Below are 15,822 nucleotides of genomic sequence, written 5' to 3' on the forward strand. Positions count from 1 at the left end.
GAAAATATTTCTAAAAAATTATAACTTTTTCTGAAAAAAAAAAATTTGTTTGTGCATGCATTTAAGAAGTTGTAAAGCCTTGAAAGAAATGGCTCAACCCACCAATAGTGGTACTTCTGCATCATCACAAACGTCTTCACAAGCACAATCCACACATGCATCTGCCCCTATACTGGTTGCCAATGTGTCAACTGTCATGGGGTAACCATGTCAATGCCAGTTTTGACAGAAATGTGAGTAACCCTCTTGCAACTGATTCGACAACTGCTGCTGCAATGACACAACCATAAATGGGGGCTTTTGTGACCCCATTCACTACCAGTATTCCTGTGTCTACTACTATTCATATGTCTCATCATCCTCAAGTCAGGGCTAGACTCGATGATAGGTTTATAGCCATGCAAAACTTCATTATACCTATGACCACTAGGGAACAACCTTATGGTATGCCAACTTCTATGATTGCAAGTTTCCATAATAATGCATCTACATTTGCAGATCATCCAATTCCATTCACACCATATAATGCAAACAGTCCTTCAGGTTCTAGCGTTTTTGGTCAAAATGCTCCACCAGCTTTAACTATAGAATCCATGATTTTCTGAAGGCAACAAATGGATGAGAGCAATCATGATATGGTTAATATGTTGACACAACAAATTGATACAATTTTTAATCCTTTGATTCAAAACACAAACCAAAGTTATCAAGCCTTAGCTATTCAAATGGGGAGAATAGAAGGTTTCTTTGCCCCTCCGCAACCTGGTCATCAACAAATTCCACAAGTCCAAAATCCTAAGCCTTTGCAAATTTTGGGGGGCAATTTGTTAGACTGTATTTTATCTGGTGCTCTTCGACATATAAAAGAAGGTTTAAAGCTGCAAAATTCTCTAAGTCCATGATTGGAGTTGTTGAGTTCGACAAATACTGAGAGTTTTCGACAGAAGCCACAGTTTGACAGACATTGGAAGTTTTCAACATAAGGGTGGAAACTGATAGGCAATTAGAGTAAAAAAGTTGGTTTCAAGCGTCCAGACACGTGGAGAGCATGCAGTTCTCGTAAAAGACATGCATTTTTTTAGTAGTTTAGGTCTTTGCAGTTATTTTCTCTATGTGTATATAGTAGTTTTTCATAAGGAAAAAGGTCCCAAATCACATATAGAATTCTAGCACCAAAAGTACCAGCGTCTAGAAAAAAGAGTCACATAATATATGTAATCTAATTTGTCGAACCACCTTTACACTAATGCAATGCAATTTACATTTTCTTTAAAGTTTATGCGTTTAAACTTTGATGTCTTTTACTTGCATTTTCTTTACTTATCTCTGTCGAAAGAGAATTATCTTCATACAAAAAACAGTTTTCTTCTTCTTGTTCATAAAACAACCTATGAATATGATATGTATTTTATGGAAAAAGATTGTACAATATGTCCTAAAATTTCTGGTTTGATCTTGCTTATAATAATCAAAACTAGTTTTATTGTTTACAAAAAACACCGATAAACAAGGGATAATTCAAAAATGACCTATATTACATAGTAAAACAATATTAACCCTTTTACTTAATTAAAAAAAAGCCAATCTATTACATTGACGTTACAAAGAACATTGTTTTATTTATTAATTTAATATTGCAAAAGACCAATATCTTAGCTAAAGTAGAAAAAATAAGAAAAAGACATAAAGAACCAATAAATTAAAATGGCCTATAACTAGCTAGGCATATCTTTTAGAATGGAATGACTCAGTAAACCCACAACATAATTTGTTTTCATTGACGTGGCTTATTTTGATTCCTGACTACAATGACCAATCATAGTCTTCATTAGAAAGCCATTTGGAGTAGCTTTGATTTTAGTGGTTGTGCATCACCTAAAGACCTTTCAAAAGGCACATGAATATAGCTCAAGAAAGTGCACTTTGAGAGAGACAAAGGAGAGAAAAAGTGGACTAATAAAGATGAGATGTATTAGTTTTAGTGACGGTAGCACATTGGCTGGTTGTGGAGGGAATTCAAATTAGAGGGCATCTTGAATGATGGTGGTGAATACTTCTGAAATCTGCGATGAGAATTCAATGGAAGAATAAATATTTCTCTTTACAATGTGTTAATTATATACAATTTATAAAAAAAAAAAAAATGTAATTTTATTTTATTTTATTTTATTTAATATCCTTATTATAAACATTAAAATCAATTAACTAGATGATTAAGTTCAAGCAGTTAATGAATTTTAGTTGAAGATTAGTCGATCTAGAGTAACAAAATCTTAGTTGAAACAATCATTTTTCAAAGTGATTATTGTGATCCATTACCTTAAAAATCCGAACAATAAAATATATATTTTTTAAAATTGTGTGAATCATACATACCTATAATCGTAGGGATTTAATAATTTAATCTCTCACATTAATGAATTTTTAAAGTAAATCTATGAAGTTCGAACCCCGACCCTTATGCATATTATGATGCACCATCCCTTACTAGGTGAGCTAAGTTCGCATGGACATCTTAGCGGTCACATTCATTACTCAAATTGTGACAAAATTATTTGATTTCAAAAATTTAAATTATATGTATTATTTCACAGACTAAATTGACAATAATAAAATAAAATGAGAACAACTTTTTCCATCCAACGTTTTAAATAAAACCGTGTTTGATTTTGGAAATATATTATCAAACAAAAAATGCATATTTTTATTTAGAAGCACACACATTAAGATGAAAAAAATGATATATTTTTCAAAAATGTACATTCTAAATGACTTCAAGGTCGAGGTGGGAAAATGTTTATTCTATCAAAATTGAGGTATGATATTTAAACAACCAATTTTAAAATAATTTATAGAACAACAAAAAATATAAAAAAAATATATATAAAAATAAAAAGGGTTGTCTCAAAACTTATTATAAAATAGTTATACAAATATATTTTTTTTGTTGAAATTAGTTTCAAAGGAAATGGGTGACAGGACCATGTGATAGACCCACCACTACCATATGACCCTTGTGCTAGGTCGAGTGGATGTCTTGGTTGGCTTCATAACAACGCTAACATCCAAATAAAATCAACCAAAAAAAAACCTAAAAACCAACCTACATTATATATTGCTCACAATCATAGTACACCATCATACACAACCTCTCTTCCACACAACAAAAAGCAAGAAAAATAAAGTAGAAAAGTTAAGGCATTGACATCATTAACTTATTTGACAAAAAAGTGAACCATTTTTTTTCATAGCCATTCTTTTCTTTTCCCTTTTTCTTTTTTATATAAAAATAAAATTCCATAATGCTAGTGGCTATCTCTCTCTTATTATGACCCTTTCATATTCTTAGCCTCATGTGAGCAACAAACTTTGCAACAAGATGTTAGCATATACACAAAACAAAGTGTTAAAAAGTTTATAGTAGATGGAGGATATTATTATGGTCAAAAGAAATGAATGAAAAAATAGAAAACAAAGATCAAATTCAACAAAACCAAGAATCACCAAGAAAATTACAAAACAATATTATTGGTAGTGGAAATGAGAGACTAAAAAGAGATGAATGGAGTGAAGGAGCAGTTACAACACTTCTTGAAGCATATGAATCAAAATGGGTACTTAGAAATAGAGCAAAACTCAAAGGACAAGATTGGGAAGATGTTGCAAAACATGTTTCATCAAGATCAAACTCAACTAAGTCACCAAAGACACAAACACAGTGTAAGAATAAGATTGAGTCAATGAAGAAAAGGTATAGATCAGAATCAGCTAGTTCAGATGTTTCATCTTGGCCTTTGTATTCTAGACTTGATCTTCTTCTACGTGGGACAGGACAATTATCTACAACAACACTAAACAATAATCAAGCAGGTTTGGTTTTGTTGGAACCATCATCACTTGTTATGTCACATGCACAAGAAGAAGTTCATCAGCCACTTGTTCCTCCACCTATTACAACTGCTCAAAACTCACATGGATCAAATGGCGTTGATAAATTAATCAAGGTAGATTTTAACTAATGACATAATTTCTTGAGTTAAATATGTTTTTACTCCTTATTATCTATGTCAAAATTTATTTTTAATCCATGCAATCATTTTTCAAACCTTACAATATGTTCAAGGACTAAAAGTATGTAATTTTTTTTATTTTATTTTTATGACTAAAAAGTAGGTTGTAGAATTTAAAAAAAAATTATGGAAACTGAAAATATATTTAATCTTAATTTCTTTTTGTTCATTCTATGATCATGAATTCTTCTCATCTTTTGTAAAACTCAACGACTAAAAATAAGGTCAATTAGCAACAAAAGTTAAAATTTGTCTTTAATTCTCTTGTTAAATATTAAAGTTGTCTAAGTTGAAGACCAATTTTTTTATTTTTTGCATTTCTAATTTCAATTTGTAATTCAAATTTGTTATTGTTGTTGAAATTTGGGGCCTAACTCATCCTTACAAAACCGGTTTGTAAGGTGAAGATTGTATCCTCTTTATAAACTCTTCTCAAGAGTCTTATCTATCCGATGTGGGACTTGCATTATTCCCAATAATTGTGAATTTCTGTTCATTTTTTTTCTTCTTTTTCTACTTAATTATATGAGTGAAACAATTCATGCATAAGACCTATGAAGAACATTGCTTGTTCTTCTTTGAACTTTATAATCTAAAGAAATGTGAGGTTTTATTTATTTTAAAGAGTTTGATGGCAAAACTCACACACTCTATATGCAAAGAAATGTAATGTATTTATTTATGATTTTGAACAATTATGTTTATCCTTCGAATGAGTTTTGTTTATTGATTTTCCTTGCTTAGACAAGTGAGACAATCACTTGCATGAAGAAAATAAAATAATTTATATATATATACATACATACATACATATATATATATATATATATATATATTCGGATTGAACATTATAAGTAAATTGTTAAGTGGGTGACTCAAGTCTTCCATTATACGCATTAAGTGTATATTTGGTATTACAGTAGGTATGTCAGAATCATGATGTCGTCCCATGATTTTGCAGAAGCTACAAAGTGTAGCTTTTGAAAAATTACAGTGGACCACCGTGATTCTGACATATCTACGGTGATACCAAACTTAGGCTAAAACATTGCTTCATTTAACTATACATCCATTTATTTTAACCATATACTATTATGCATGTGAAGTTGACATTAAACCAAATTAGCACTCTTATCCTATATATGTTTTAAAAAAAATTAGTGCATATGTTGGAAAGTACCTTAGTGCTTTACTTAGGATGCTTCTACGTAGAATGCTGCTGAATAATTGGTCATCATTAACAAAGACTCTATCCATCAAAAGAAAAGAAAAAAAAAACTAAGACTTTAAATATTGATAGTATAAAGGTACAAAAGGTTTTCAATGGTAAAGTCATATCGAACTTTCCCATGAAAATATTCATTCTCCCAGAAATATTTGAGTTTACTATACATTGATTGCATTGACAAATTTTACATATATCTCCAATTATATATATTTCACTGTCTTTGTACATGACAATATTACTTCTGAAAATTTAATTACAATGTGGTGAAAATGTGAAATATAAATATTTATGATTACATATTGACAGGAAGATGAAATAGAAACTAAGTCATCTGACCATATAGCTAACAAGAATCCATTGGAAACTGATAGTAGCACGCCGGCGCTTTACAGCGAAAAAGACGAGCAAAGAAGCAAAAAGAGGAGAATGAGAACAGAAAACAATAACAACAAGAGGCAAAAGAAAGAAACAATGGGAATAGCAGAAAGCATAAGGTGGGTAGCAGAGGTGGTAGTGAGATCAGAACAAACAAGAATGGAGACATTGAAAGAGATAGAGAAGATGAGAGTTGAAGCTGAGGCAAAGAGAGGAGAAATGGAAATCAAGAGAACTGAAATTATTGCTAATACACAACTTGAAATTGCTAGGATCTTTGCAAATGTTAATAATAAAGATAAAGATAAAGATGTTGATGTTGATTCATCATTGAGAATTGGAAGAAGCTAATGATATGTGGTGAATGTGTATAGAGATTTATGTGTATCACATCTTTGTAATTCACCTAACTAGTGAAGAGATGACCATATGATATGACAATAATTATAATCTCTCCTAATTGACTTTAATTGTAGATGGTTGATTTTAACCTTCTCTTCAATTAATTAACAAATAAAGGGATATCAAATGAAGGGATATGCTTGTTTTTTGTTTCTTGTAATTGTCTTCATAGTTCTATAAATATGTTAATCATAGATATATAAGATTATAGTAACATATTTGTTGGGGAAGTTCAAGGAACTTTGGACAAATAGGTCATCTCTTTTATATGTTATTCATTTAACTCATTCATAGTCAAATAACCGACATTTGAACTTCAACCATATTTCTCATAAGTGTGCGTCTTTAACTCACATCACCTTTGCACTTCAATTATCAATCAATGGAACATATTGTCTCCCACATCAGTATAGGTTTATTGTCAATCCCCATCAAGCCGAACCATGACTTCGATACATTTGTTAGGGTGATTGGTGTAGCATCGAGAGCAGCAATGAACTAAAAATAAGGACCACCAAGAGACCTTGATATCACATCTCTATTCAAAAATGTTAGATAGCATTCATGATGCAAATACATGGTTCAAACAATGATCATAACTAACATCACTTGTTGCTTGCCAAAAGTTAAACCATTATATAACTATAATCCTAAGAATTTTCTAATCCAAAACAACAAAATTGGTCATATTTTTCTCCCCCTTTTGTTATTAACAAAAAAGTTATTCAAGTACCAAACTACTTGGTAGGGGAGGAATCATATGATGAGGATGAAGTGGAGGGTTTCAGTATAGTCACGAGGTATAAGGATTGATCAGTAGTAAGAGCCTTAATGTTGTAGGGAAACATTGGGAGTAGTTAACTTGTGACGCAAGCAATTTCTAGCCGGAGTCTTTCTCAAGAACTCTGAGCAACAACTTTTCGATTATTTCCTCCCCGACAAATGATTCTTAATATCCATTCTCAATTTTCTTAAATTGTTCTCAAGTTCATATTTAGTCAGAATGAATTAGGAAGAGATGGAAACACCTTTCTGTTTAGAACCCCCCTCATTGATGAAAGAATAAGAGTCAGGAGTGATTTGAACTCCAAATTAATTTACCCTAATATTGTTCCTCTGAATGATCAACCTTATGATGTTCTTGTTTTCATTCTTCTTTTCCTTTTCCTTCCTCTTAAGTAGAAAACTTGTCTGTGAAGACAGAAGATGCTGCTGTTATTACTTCTGTTCTTCAGCTGCATTCTATATGATGTATAAATGACAATCTCAAAACTTCCAAACTTGAGAATGAAGGCAGAGACAAGTGAGACAATCACAAAGTTATATATGGCATAAATCACAGCATAAAATTTCACATTATTCTTTCAATTGAAAAAGAAAAAGAAAAAGAAATCGCTAGAAGGAGGGGTTGAACCTCCGACCTTGTGGTTAACAGCCACACGCTCTAACCAACTGAGCTATTCCAGCTTCTTGTTATTTTTTCGGTTTGCAGCATAAATAAATAATCTTACTGTTTTATTTTCTTCTCACGCGCCAACATATACTCTTTCACTTTGAAGCACCTGATAATGGAATTCATTGACTTTAATTTTTTTTCCGACAAGAATGACTTTATTTGTTAGATTCTGATTCTGATTATAAATATAATTTAACCAAGTAAAGGAACTATTGAAAAGGAGCTAAGATAAAGGAGTATTAATGATTAGATCTCGTTAACGAGTGTCCCCGAGGCGGAGCACTTTTTAAGGATTCTAAAAAAAGAAATTATTTTATAAAAAAATCAAAGATTTCGATTTCCGATGCATGATTACACACATTTTCATGATAAATTTACATTTAAAGGACTTAATTAATGCTTCAGAGGCATTGATTAACATTTCCCTCAATGATTCTATGATCATTCTCTGGATTGGGATACTTTAACTTTAACAATACCATCAGCAGGCTTAAAAAACTACAGAAAATTAAATTTATAATGATTAAAGGCAGTATAATTTGCAGTTTGATCTTATAAGACATCGATGAAAAGTATGGTGGCACTTTATTAAAAGATAGTGTACCATGTAACATTTTTCAAAGCCTAATCTTTTTTATGCTTTTTTTTTTCTTTCTAATTGGATATTTTCTGACCACATTTTAATTCAGTTGATATGAACAATGCATAATATATGTAAGATTTGGTGTTCGAACCTTGACCACCTAAAAATAAACTAAGTTACTCAATTATTTAATAAACATTAAAGTATAAACAAAGAAAAGTCATTTGAGAAACTTTGAGTGCGAGTTCTACCTAAAATATATTTTTTATCAAATTTATTGACTAAAATGCATTTTTGATTATTAATAATCAAATATTAATTTAAAGTGTTTTTGACTGGTACATCTTATAACATAAATAAATCATGTATATAGACATCACTCTACTTGTCTTGCACTACCAAAAAAAAGAAAAAAAACTTGTAGCCTACAAATTTTGACAAGAAAAGAAAGTAAACAATTGTAGGAAGCACCTAATTTCTTGTCTTGCACTACTTTTTTTTTTTAATAAGATCTTGCACTACTTTTTTTTAATAAGATCTTGCACTACTTATTCCTTAACTATTCTAAACAACTTAGCATGTCTTCAACATGTATATCTTCAACCAACACCAATAGTCTCCACCTTGATTGAAAATGATATATCCTCTTCGATTGTCGTCACTGACAGTCATAGTTCAAAAGAACTATCATACTTCATCATATAATCATATGAAGTTAAACCACGAATTTTCACACTGTCTTCATTGACAATCATATTTCAAAAGAACTGTCATGCTCCATCATAAAGAGTATATTTCATTCGAAGCTAAATCGCTCAAGAATTTCCACATGTCGAAAAAACATGTTGAAAACTTATGGTGCAGCTTCCATGTTGGTAGAAAGTTCTTCAACCACCGATATAATCTCACACCTTGCATCAATGCTGATTAATGCTCGTATACTAATCAACACCTTGCATAATCCTGATTGTATTAACACATGATTGACTTCAAAATTTCTTAAGCCAGAATTGTTTCTTCCATCAATTTTCTCTAGCCTAAACCACCTTATTTGTCTTACACTTCTCTGTTTTGCACTTCAAAAAATCTTATTTATCTCGTACTATATTTTTCTTTACAATTCTAAACAATATAGAACTTCTTGAATATATATATTTTCAATCAACACCAACAATCATTTTGTCAGGATAGTTGTTTTAATCTCTCTTAAATTTTGCAAGGAGGACGTTTTAAATTAATGAAAAAAAATGATATATTGAAAACTTTATAAAGTTTTAGAAACTAAATATACATTTAACAAGGATTATTTTTTATTTTCCATAAAAAAAAAACGATTATCTTTTATTTGCTGTATGTGCGTTTATTCTACATAGGTGATAAATTAATATGGCTAAAATATGGTTTTGGTCCCTGCAAATATGTCTCGTTTTGGTTTTAGTCCCTGTAAAAAAAATTTGTTGTTTTTGGTCCCTGCAAATATGCCTCATTTTGGTTTTGGTCCCTGACTCCACTTTTGTGATGATTTGCACACGTGGCACATGATGACTGAACCCATTTATTAGAGAAATAGTCCCTGCAAAATCTTTTGATTTTGAAAAAGGTCCCTACAAAATATTTTATTTTTGAAAATAGTCCCTGCGCAGGGACCAAAAACAACAAAAAAAAATTACAGGAACTAAAACTAAAACGAGGCATATTTGCAGGGACCAAAACCATATTTTAGCCAATTAATATATACTATTTATTTATTGGATGAAATCCTTGATACGTCACTGGCCATCACCATTTTTAAAGTGACAAAGTTAAACAGTAATGCCAGCAGAGCTGCATATTCATACAAAGAATAGAAAATTTAATCCATGACCCGTGAACTTGCACGATTTATTAAACTTTGAAGTCTCATCAATTCAACTAACTTGAATAAAAAGACACAAATCAAGCTATAGCTAGCTAGCTAGAGGTACATATACCCGTGATACACACTCACCATTACAAAAACTACAAATATAACTTAACTTTGGAAATTCACATGAATTTAATCCACATACAATATGGAGTTCTTAGCTCAAAATCTTACACCATGTGGTTACAATCAAACCTTACCATATGCTAAAAATTATACCCTTCAATATAAATTGAGTACCATTACCCAAACAACTTTTCTAATGCCATATTGACAAAAGATTATGTGTATCGACCATTTTATTAAGTACATAGCTCACGAGCAACACCAACCCTAGAGTTAGGGACATCATAGAGCACACGGTGGTTTTGTTGCTGCATGTTGGCTATCACGTTCAACACCGAGTTCACATTATCGGGTGCGCCCGCCATGGCCAAACACGTGGTGCTGCCTGCGGTGCTATGTATAAGGATGTTGTCTTGTGGCAATGTCACGTTCATGCCGGTGAATATGAATGTTATTGTGGGTACAACTATTGGGACATTGTAGCATGTGTCAAACCCTCCTAGGGATGTCACTGTGAGCTTTGGCCCAACTCTTCGCCGGAACTCGTCTCTCACCGCGACATAGACCGGGGCAACCAGCCGAGTAAACACGGTACCTGGTAATGTTTAACAATAAATACAAAGAATTATGATATGATTATGGTAACTAGAATTTCTATATGTTGTTCTATAACAAAATAATGCATTTAAGTAAATATTAGAACTTTCAATTGATTTTCTTTCTTCAAAAAAATTTGAATCAAATATTCTACGTGTTAGACATCTAAGAGTATATTTTTATGTTGGACTAGGTAAAAGTGTGTTACCTGAATCAAAGATGGTACCGGCTCCAGTGGTCGGATTAAAAGCCAATGCGGCTGGTGGAATATCGACGACTTTTCGGCCAACCCTAATTGCTTCCAAGTTAACATAATAGAGTGATGATCGTCTAGGGTTTTTGAGAAGAGGGGTATACTTAATCCTCTTGGGCTGAGCAACAGGTCCAAGTCTCAAAGATCCAGAGAAGTTAAGAGACTTGAAACTTGGCAAGCAGTAAGAGAATGTGGACTGATAGAGGTTTTGGGTTTGAGACAAAAGTGACAACGGGCCTCGGCCCAAGCCCAATAGACCTTGTGGTGGGGCAGAGGTGCCTGTGGTTTTTGAAACACAACCGAATGTGTAGCTAGGAACGGGGTCAGTGGCTAAGGTAATAGTGTCTTGTACCAAGTTAGCTGCAATAGAGGAACTGCCATAGGTTAGGTTGAAATTGCATGAGCTCACACCACAACCAGGGTTAGGTACCTGAAAAATGAAACAAAATAAAATGTTTACATTAATACCAATGTTTCAAAAATGAGATAGGAGAATGAATTAATAAGACTGATCATGGTTCAATCCATTCAACTGTTATTAGACCAGAATAAACCAACCAATGTATTAATCGATTTTTGAATTTTTCGTCATCTACAATTCAACCGACTCAACCTAGTTCAATCTAATTCAACTAGAATTCAATTCAATCTATTCAACTCAGTTCAATCTAATTTAACTAGTAGAATTTAAAACAGTCGAGAATAAACCAACTGATAAATCGGTCAATTTTTATTGACCGATAAATACGACTGTTTCAATCCAATTTTTAAACCATGATTACTTCATTGGAAAAAGTGCATTTAGATTTTAGAAGACTCCAAGTCTCGTGAACCTTTGCCTGCCATAGAGAGCACATAGCTTTCAATATTTTGGATTCATAGATTGGGCTAGGATATAAGTCAACCCCACCTACAATGGGACAAAAGTTGCACGTTTCAATGGAGTAGCACTTGGGTGCCATAGTTTTTTGGTGCCATTGGTGCCATAGGTAACTTTGTGTCTATCTCTCTCTTAACAACTCATTCTCTCTCATCTAAATAATTTATTTTAATCATTCTCTTTCATCTAAAATGAACCTATGTCACCAATGGCACCAAAAAACTATGGCACCCAAGTATTTCCCGTTTCAATGTGATCAAATAATCTCTCCTTGTAGTCCCTTTCATTGTGAAACTAGTAATTACCCTTCAACGGCAAGTAAAGGTAAAAGATTCGTGCCAAGCTGTATGTCATGTGAACTTTTGTCCAAGTAAAGATAATTTAAGTACTTTGTCTAAGATAATTTAAGCTCTATCACAAACCTATTTTTTTTTGTTACAACGATGTATAATACTTTTTCCGATCACATTTATAAATATTTTTGTTTTTTTTAGATTCATTAAATAACTGATGTATTTTTTTTTTTGAAACATAATAACTGATGTATCTGAACCTTTCAAAAAAACCTGATGTATCTAAAGTATATTATAATCCAAACACATCAGTTATTTAATAATAATAAAATTGCTTATAAATGCGACCAGAAAGATAATTCTTTATCTTTTAGTCGATCAATTTAGTTTTACAATTGTCACGTAACAAAGTGACCAAGTATTTTAATAATTTTTAGGGATCATTTAAAATTTCCATTAATTTGAAGAGTTTAATTGGCTCACTTCTACACTAAATATCATGTAGTGATTCAATAATTTTATTGGCATCCTCAAAACAAATCTTTCACCAGTTCAAACAAATTTTTATGTACACTTCACTAGAGTACAAAAACATTCACAGTAGTGATGTGTACATTGTGGCATTTGAGGTCACGTGATTCTTTTAAATTTTAAAATAGAAATATGACAATCGACAAAATAAGGAGTATCTTTGGATACTGATTACAAAATAAAAATATAGTATCTTATGTTATGATGCTGATTACGAAATAAAAAACTGTAAAGTATTCAAATCACATCTTTTTTTAAAGTATCATCATATATTAAACAGATTACCTTTTTCAACAAATATTTCACAATTGTTGTGATTTTAATAATGCATAATCCACTAGCTAGTTAACAAAACATGAAAACCATGAATAGATTTTGCATATAATCAAAAATCAAAATATTTCAATTTTTAATGAAGGTACTAGCAAATTATTAGAATAAATACCTTGGAGTAAAAATAACTCATTGCACCGAAAAAAATGTTTATGAAGAAAAAGGCATAGAATCAAAATAAAAAATAGGTGTGAGAGCTTGGAAATTGAAATCAACTCAGATTTTTAAATTAGGGTTTGCAAACAATTATAGCAACATTATAAAGTTTTAGATGTCTTAGCAACATCGTGACCATAATTGCAATTGCATCATTTGTATCGTGTCACCATATCAAAGTCACGACCACAACCACAATTTAAAACCATAATTTTCTTTCAATGTTTAGATTCGCGGTGATGAGATTACCAGAATTAAGATGAACCTTCGTAATTTTTTAACAAAAACTACATTTTAAAGTTTCACGAAATCATAGTACTATCATAATTTTATCAAATGCAAGCCAATATAAAAATATACCTAGTCACGAAAACCATGACAAAAAAATGTGTCTTTGTTAGTGAAGTAAATACCTGTTTGCATTCAGGAGCAGCACAACTAACATTCTTAAATGTAGTTGATTTTTCAGGAGCAAACAAAGTTGAAGCACAACCATCACAAGCAGTGCAAGGAATCCAAGCAGCATCATTACTAGTATCCATAGCCAAAAGCAAAGTTTGAGGTGGAGTACCAATTTTAGCCCTTACAATGTAAGTTGGACTCTGTATGATCTGTCTACCAGAAGCAATAGGTACAACTGATTTTCTAGCTACCAAACTATCAAGGAATTGAAGTCTAGTTGTGTCTTTGGCTTGCATTTGGAGGACACTTTCTTCCCATGAAAGTGGCTTGATGGCCTAAATGGGGAACATGGGCTGAACACATGGATTACTTGGAGTGTTGAACCATTGTCTTGGACATCACATTTGGGGTTTAGTCCTTGGACTAGGGAGAGGGATAGGAACAAGAGGGAAAGTGTGAGTTTCATGGTTGTTTTGTTATGGAGTGGTTTTGGTTCATTCACTTGACTTAGTTAGTACTATATATAGTAAAAGAAAGGGCAGAGACCCAAATTGGTCTTTTGAAATAAAGTGAACTGATATTCCCTTCCTTCACAAAAATTAGGTGTTTGTGTCTCACATCTTAATAAGTTTGCCAGAATTATGAAGAACCACCGTGATTTTATAAAAGTTACAGAGTGATGTTTAAAATTAATGTAGCTTTGACAAAATCACGATGACATAATTTAGCTTTTACTTAAGTTGTAGTGGTCCGCCGTAATTCTACCATACTCACATACAATCCGAATTTGCATAAAGTGTAGTTTTTGTAAAATCAGACAACTCATCATGACTTTAGAAAACATATTGTGATATCAAACATATGCACTCTACATAATTCGGTTTGGTCATTGATGAAAAACACAATTTTTGGTCTATGACAAAAATAAAATTAGGACACGACAATCATTTTTTTTTTTTTTTTTGTAGATAGACGAAATGACAAGGCCATTATAAACTCACATAACAAGTAGAGGCGCCGGGGTTCGAACCCTAGTCATGGCGTCCGACCTAATAATTTCGACATTTTACTAGTTGAGCTAAAACTTCTAGACAACTATCAGATGTTCAAAACAACTATTTTGTGTGTGATTTTTGAACAATGCTAATGTGTGCAATTTCACACATGTCACCTTGACCGACGTTACATCGAAGACAAAAGGGACAAATTGATCCATTTGATAACAATATAAGGGAACAATTTAGTTCCTAACTACATCACATTTTAAATTTAATTTTTAAGAGAATTAATTTTGTCATTAAAAAAAATTAATAGTGCCACTTATTGTTTGTTTCTCTTTCATTCATGTGTAATTTTCTATATATATGTAAATATAAATATTTGATCTTATTCCCATGAGCTTAGCTCAGTTGATAGGGATACCGCACTTCTCCACAATTAAATTGTGTGAATTCTAACCATTAAACTTCTTAATAAAAAAAATATATTTGATCCTTAGAAAAAATATATCTGGTGTAAATTTCATCCATTAGACTTCTTAATAAAAAAATATATTTGATCCTTAGAAAAAATATATCTGGTGTATATTTCATTTTCTTCCTACTTGTTCCTTTCCACCCTCCATTGAAAGAACAACCATGATGTGACTTTATTATTTTATGAATCAAGCAGGCATGATATTGATGTGAGTTGGAGTGAGAACTGAGAGTGATGATAAAATCATATATGTATGTTGAAAATACACACAAGAGTTATAATAGACAATTCCTTGGGTACTGTTCTTATTTTCTGGTAATCTTATTTTGTTGATTTTGATTTTCAAAGGGTTGCTATTTATAGCATTGAAGTTCATCCAAAATAGTTTTTAAAAAAAGTTCATCTAAAATCATATGCATTTTACTACTACTCACGGTGAATACGAAAATGATTTTTGTATAACTTTTTGAGAACCTAATTTGGTTCTTGCACATGTGGACGTTGCACACATCTGATTTCGTCATGATGACCACCACTCGTCAATGGAACTTTTCTATTGTGAATGCCCAAACAAAGAATGTTAGGAATTCTATAGTTAGGATACAAAAATAATCCCGCTCTTCACCCTGCATTTTTCACTTGCGCCCTGCAGCCATGACCAAAATATCCCTGCGCTAATTAACTAACGCAAGTGTAAAAATAAGGGACTTAGTTTTTACATATGCGTGACTTAAGTCACACTGCTGAGTTAACTCACGCAAGTTACAAAATTGCAAAGTTGCAAAGCACGCCTGGAATGTTTAAAGCAGGTTGGTTCA

General features: G+C 31.9%; 1 protein-coding gene, 1 long non-coding RNA gene, 1 other non-coding gene and 1 pseudogene across 3 annotated transcripts; 2 read left to right on the forward strand and 2 right to left on the reverse strand.

Moving 5' to 3' along the window:
• The first annotated feature begins 3,275 nt into the window (after positions 1 to 3,275).
• Positions 3,276 to 6,210, forward strand: LOC11429189 (trihelix transcription factor ASIL1). The gene is made up of 2 exons (XM_003598438.4): positions 3,276 to 4,004; positions 5,605 to 6,210. The coding sequence occupies exons 1-2, from the start codon at positions 3,453 to 3,455 to the stop codon at positions 6,022 to 6,024; spliced, it is 972 nt and encodes a 323-aa protein (XP_003598486.2). The 5' UTR covers positions 3,276 to 3,452; the 3' UTR covers positions 6,025 to 6,210.
• A 1,258-nt stretch (positions 6,211 to 7,468) lies between these two features.
• TRNAN-GUU (transfer RNA asparagine (anticodon GUU)) lies at positions 7,469 to 7,542 on the reverse strand. The gene has a single exon. It is a non-coding gene; the product is annotated as a tRNA-Asn (tRNA).
• A 2,418-nt stretch (positions 7,543 to 9,960) lies between these two features.
• LOC11430200 (aspartyl protease AED3-like) lies at positions 9,961 to 14,029 on the reverse strand (annotated as a pseudogene).
• On the forward strand, positions 10,545 to 11,926 carry LOC120579723 (uncharacterized). Its single transcript, XR_005645467.1, has 2 exons — positions 10,545 to 10,681; positions 10,874 to 11,926. It is a non-coding gene; the product is annotated as an uncharacterized lncRNA (long non-coding RNA).
• Positions 14,030 to 15,822: the final 1,793 nt, after the last annotated feature.

This window comes from Medicago truncatula, chromosome 3, assembly GCF_003473485.1.
Source record: "Medicago truncatula cultivar Jemalong A17 chromosome 3, MtrunA17r5.0-ANR, whole genome shotgun sequence".
Lineage (NCBI taxonomy): Eukaryota > Viridiplantae > Streptophyta > Magnoliopsida > Fabales > Fabaceae > Medicago > Medicago truncatula.

What these genes read in the sequence shown, in the direction of transcription:
- LOC11429189 (XM_003598438.4), top strand. Translation starts at nt 3,453, where the DNA reads ATGAATGAAAAAATAGAAAACAAAGATCAAATTCAACAAAACCAAGAA. An exon ending in GCGTTGATAAATTAATCAAG is followed by an intron (nt 4,005 to 5,604) that starts GTAGATTTTAAC and finishes ACATATTGACAG; the next exon opens with GAAGATGAAATAGAAACTAA.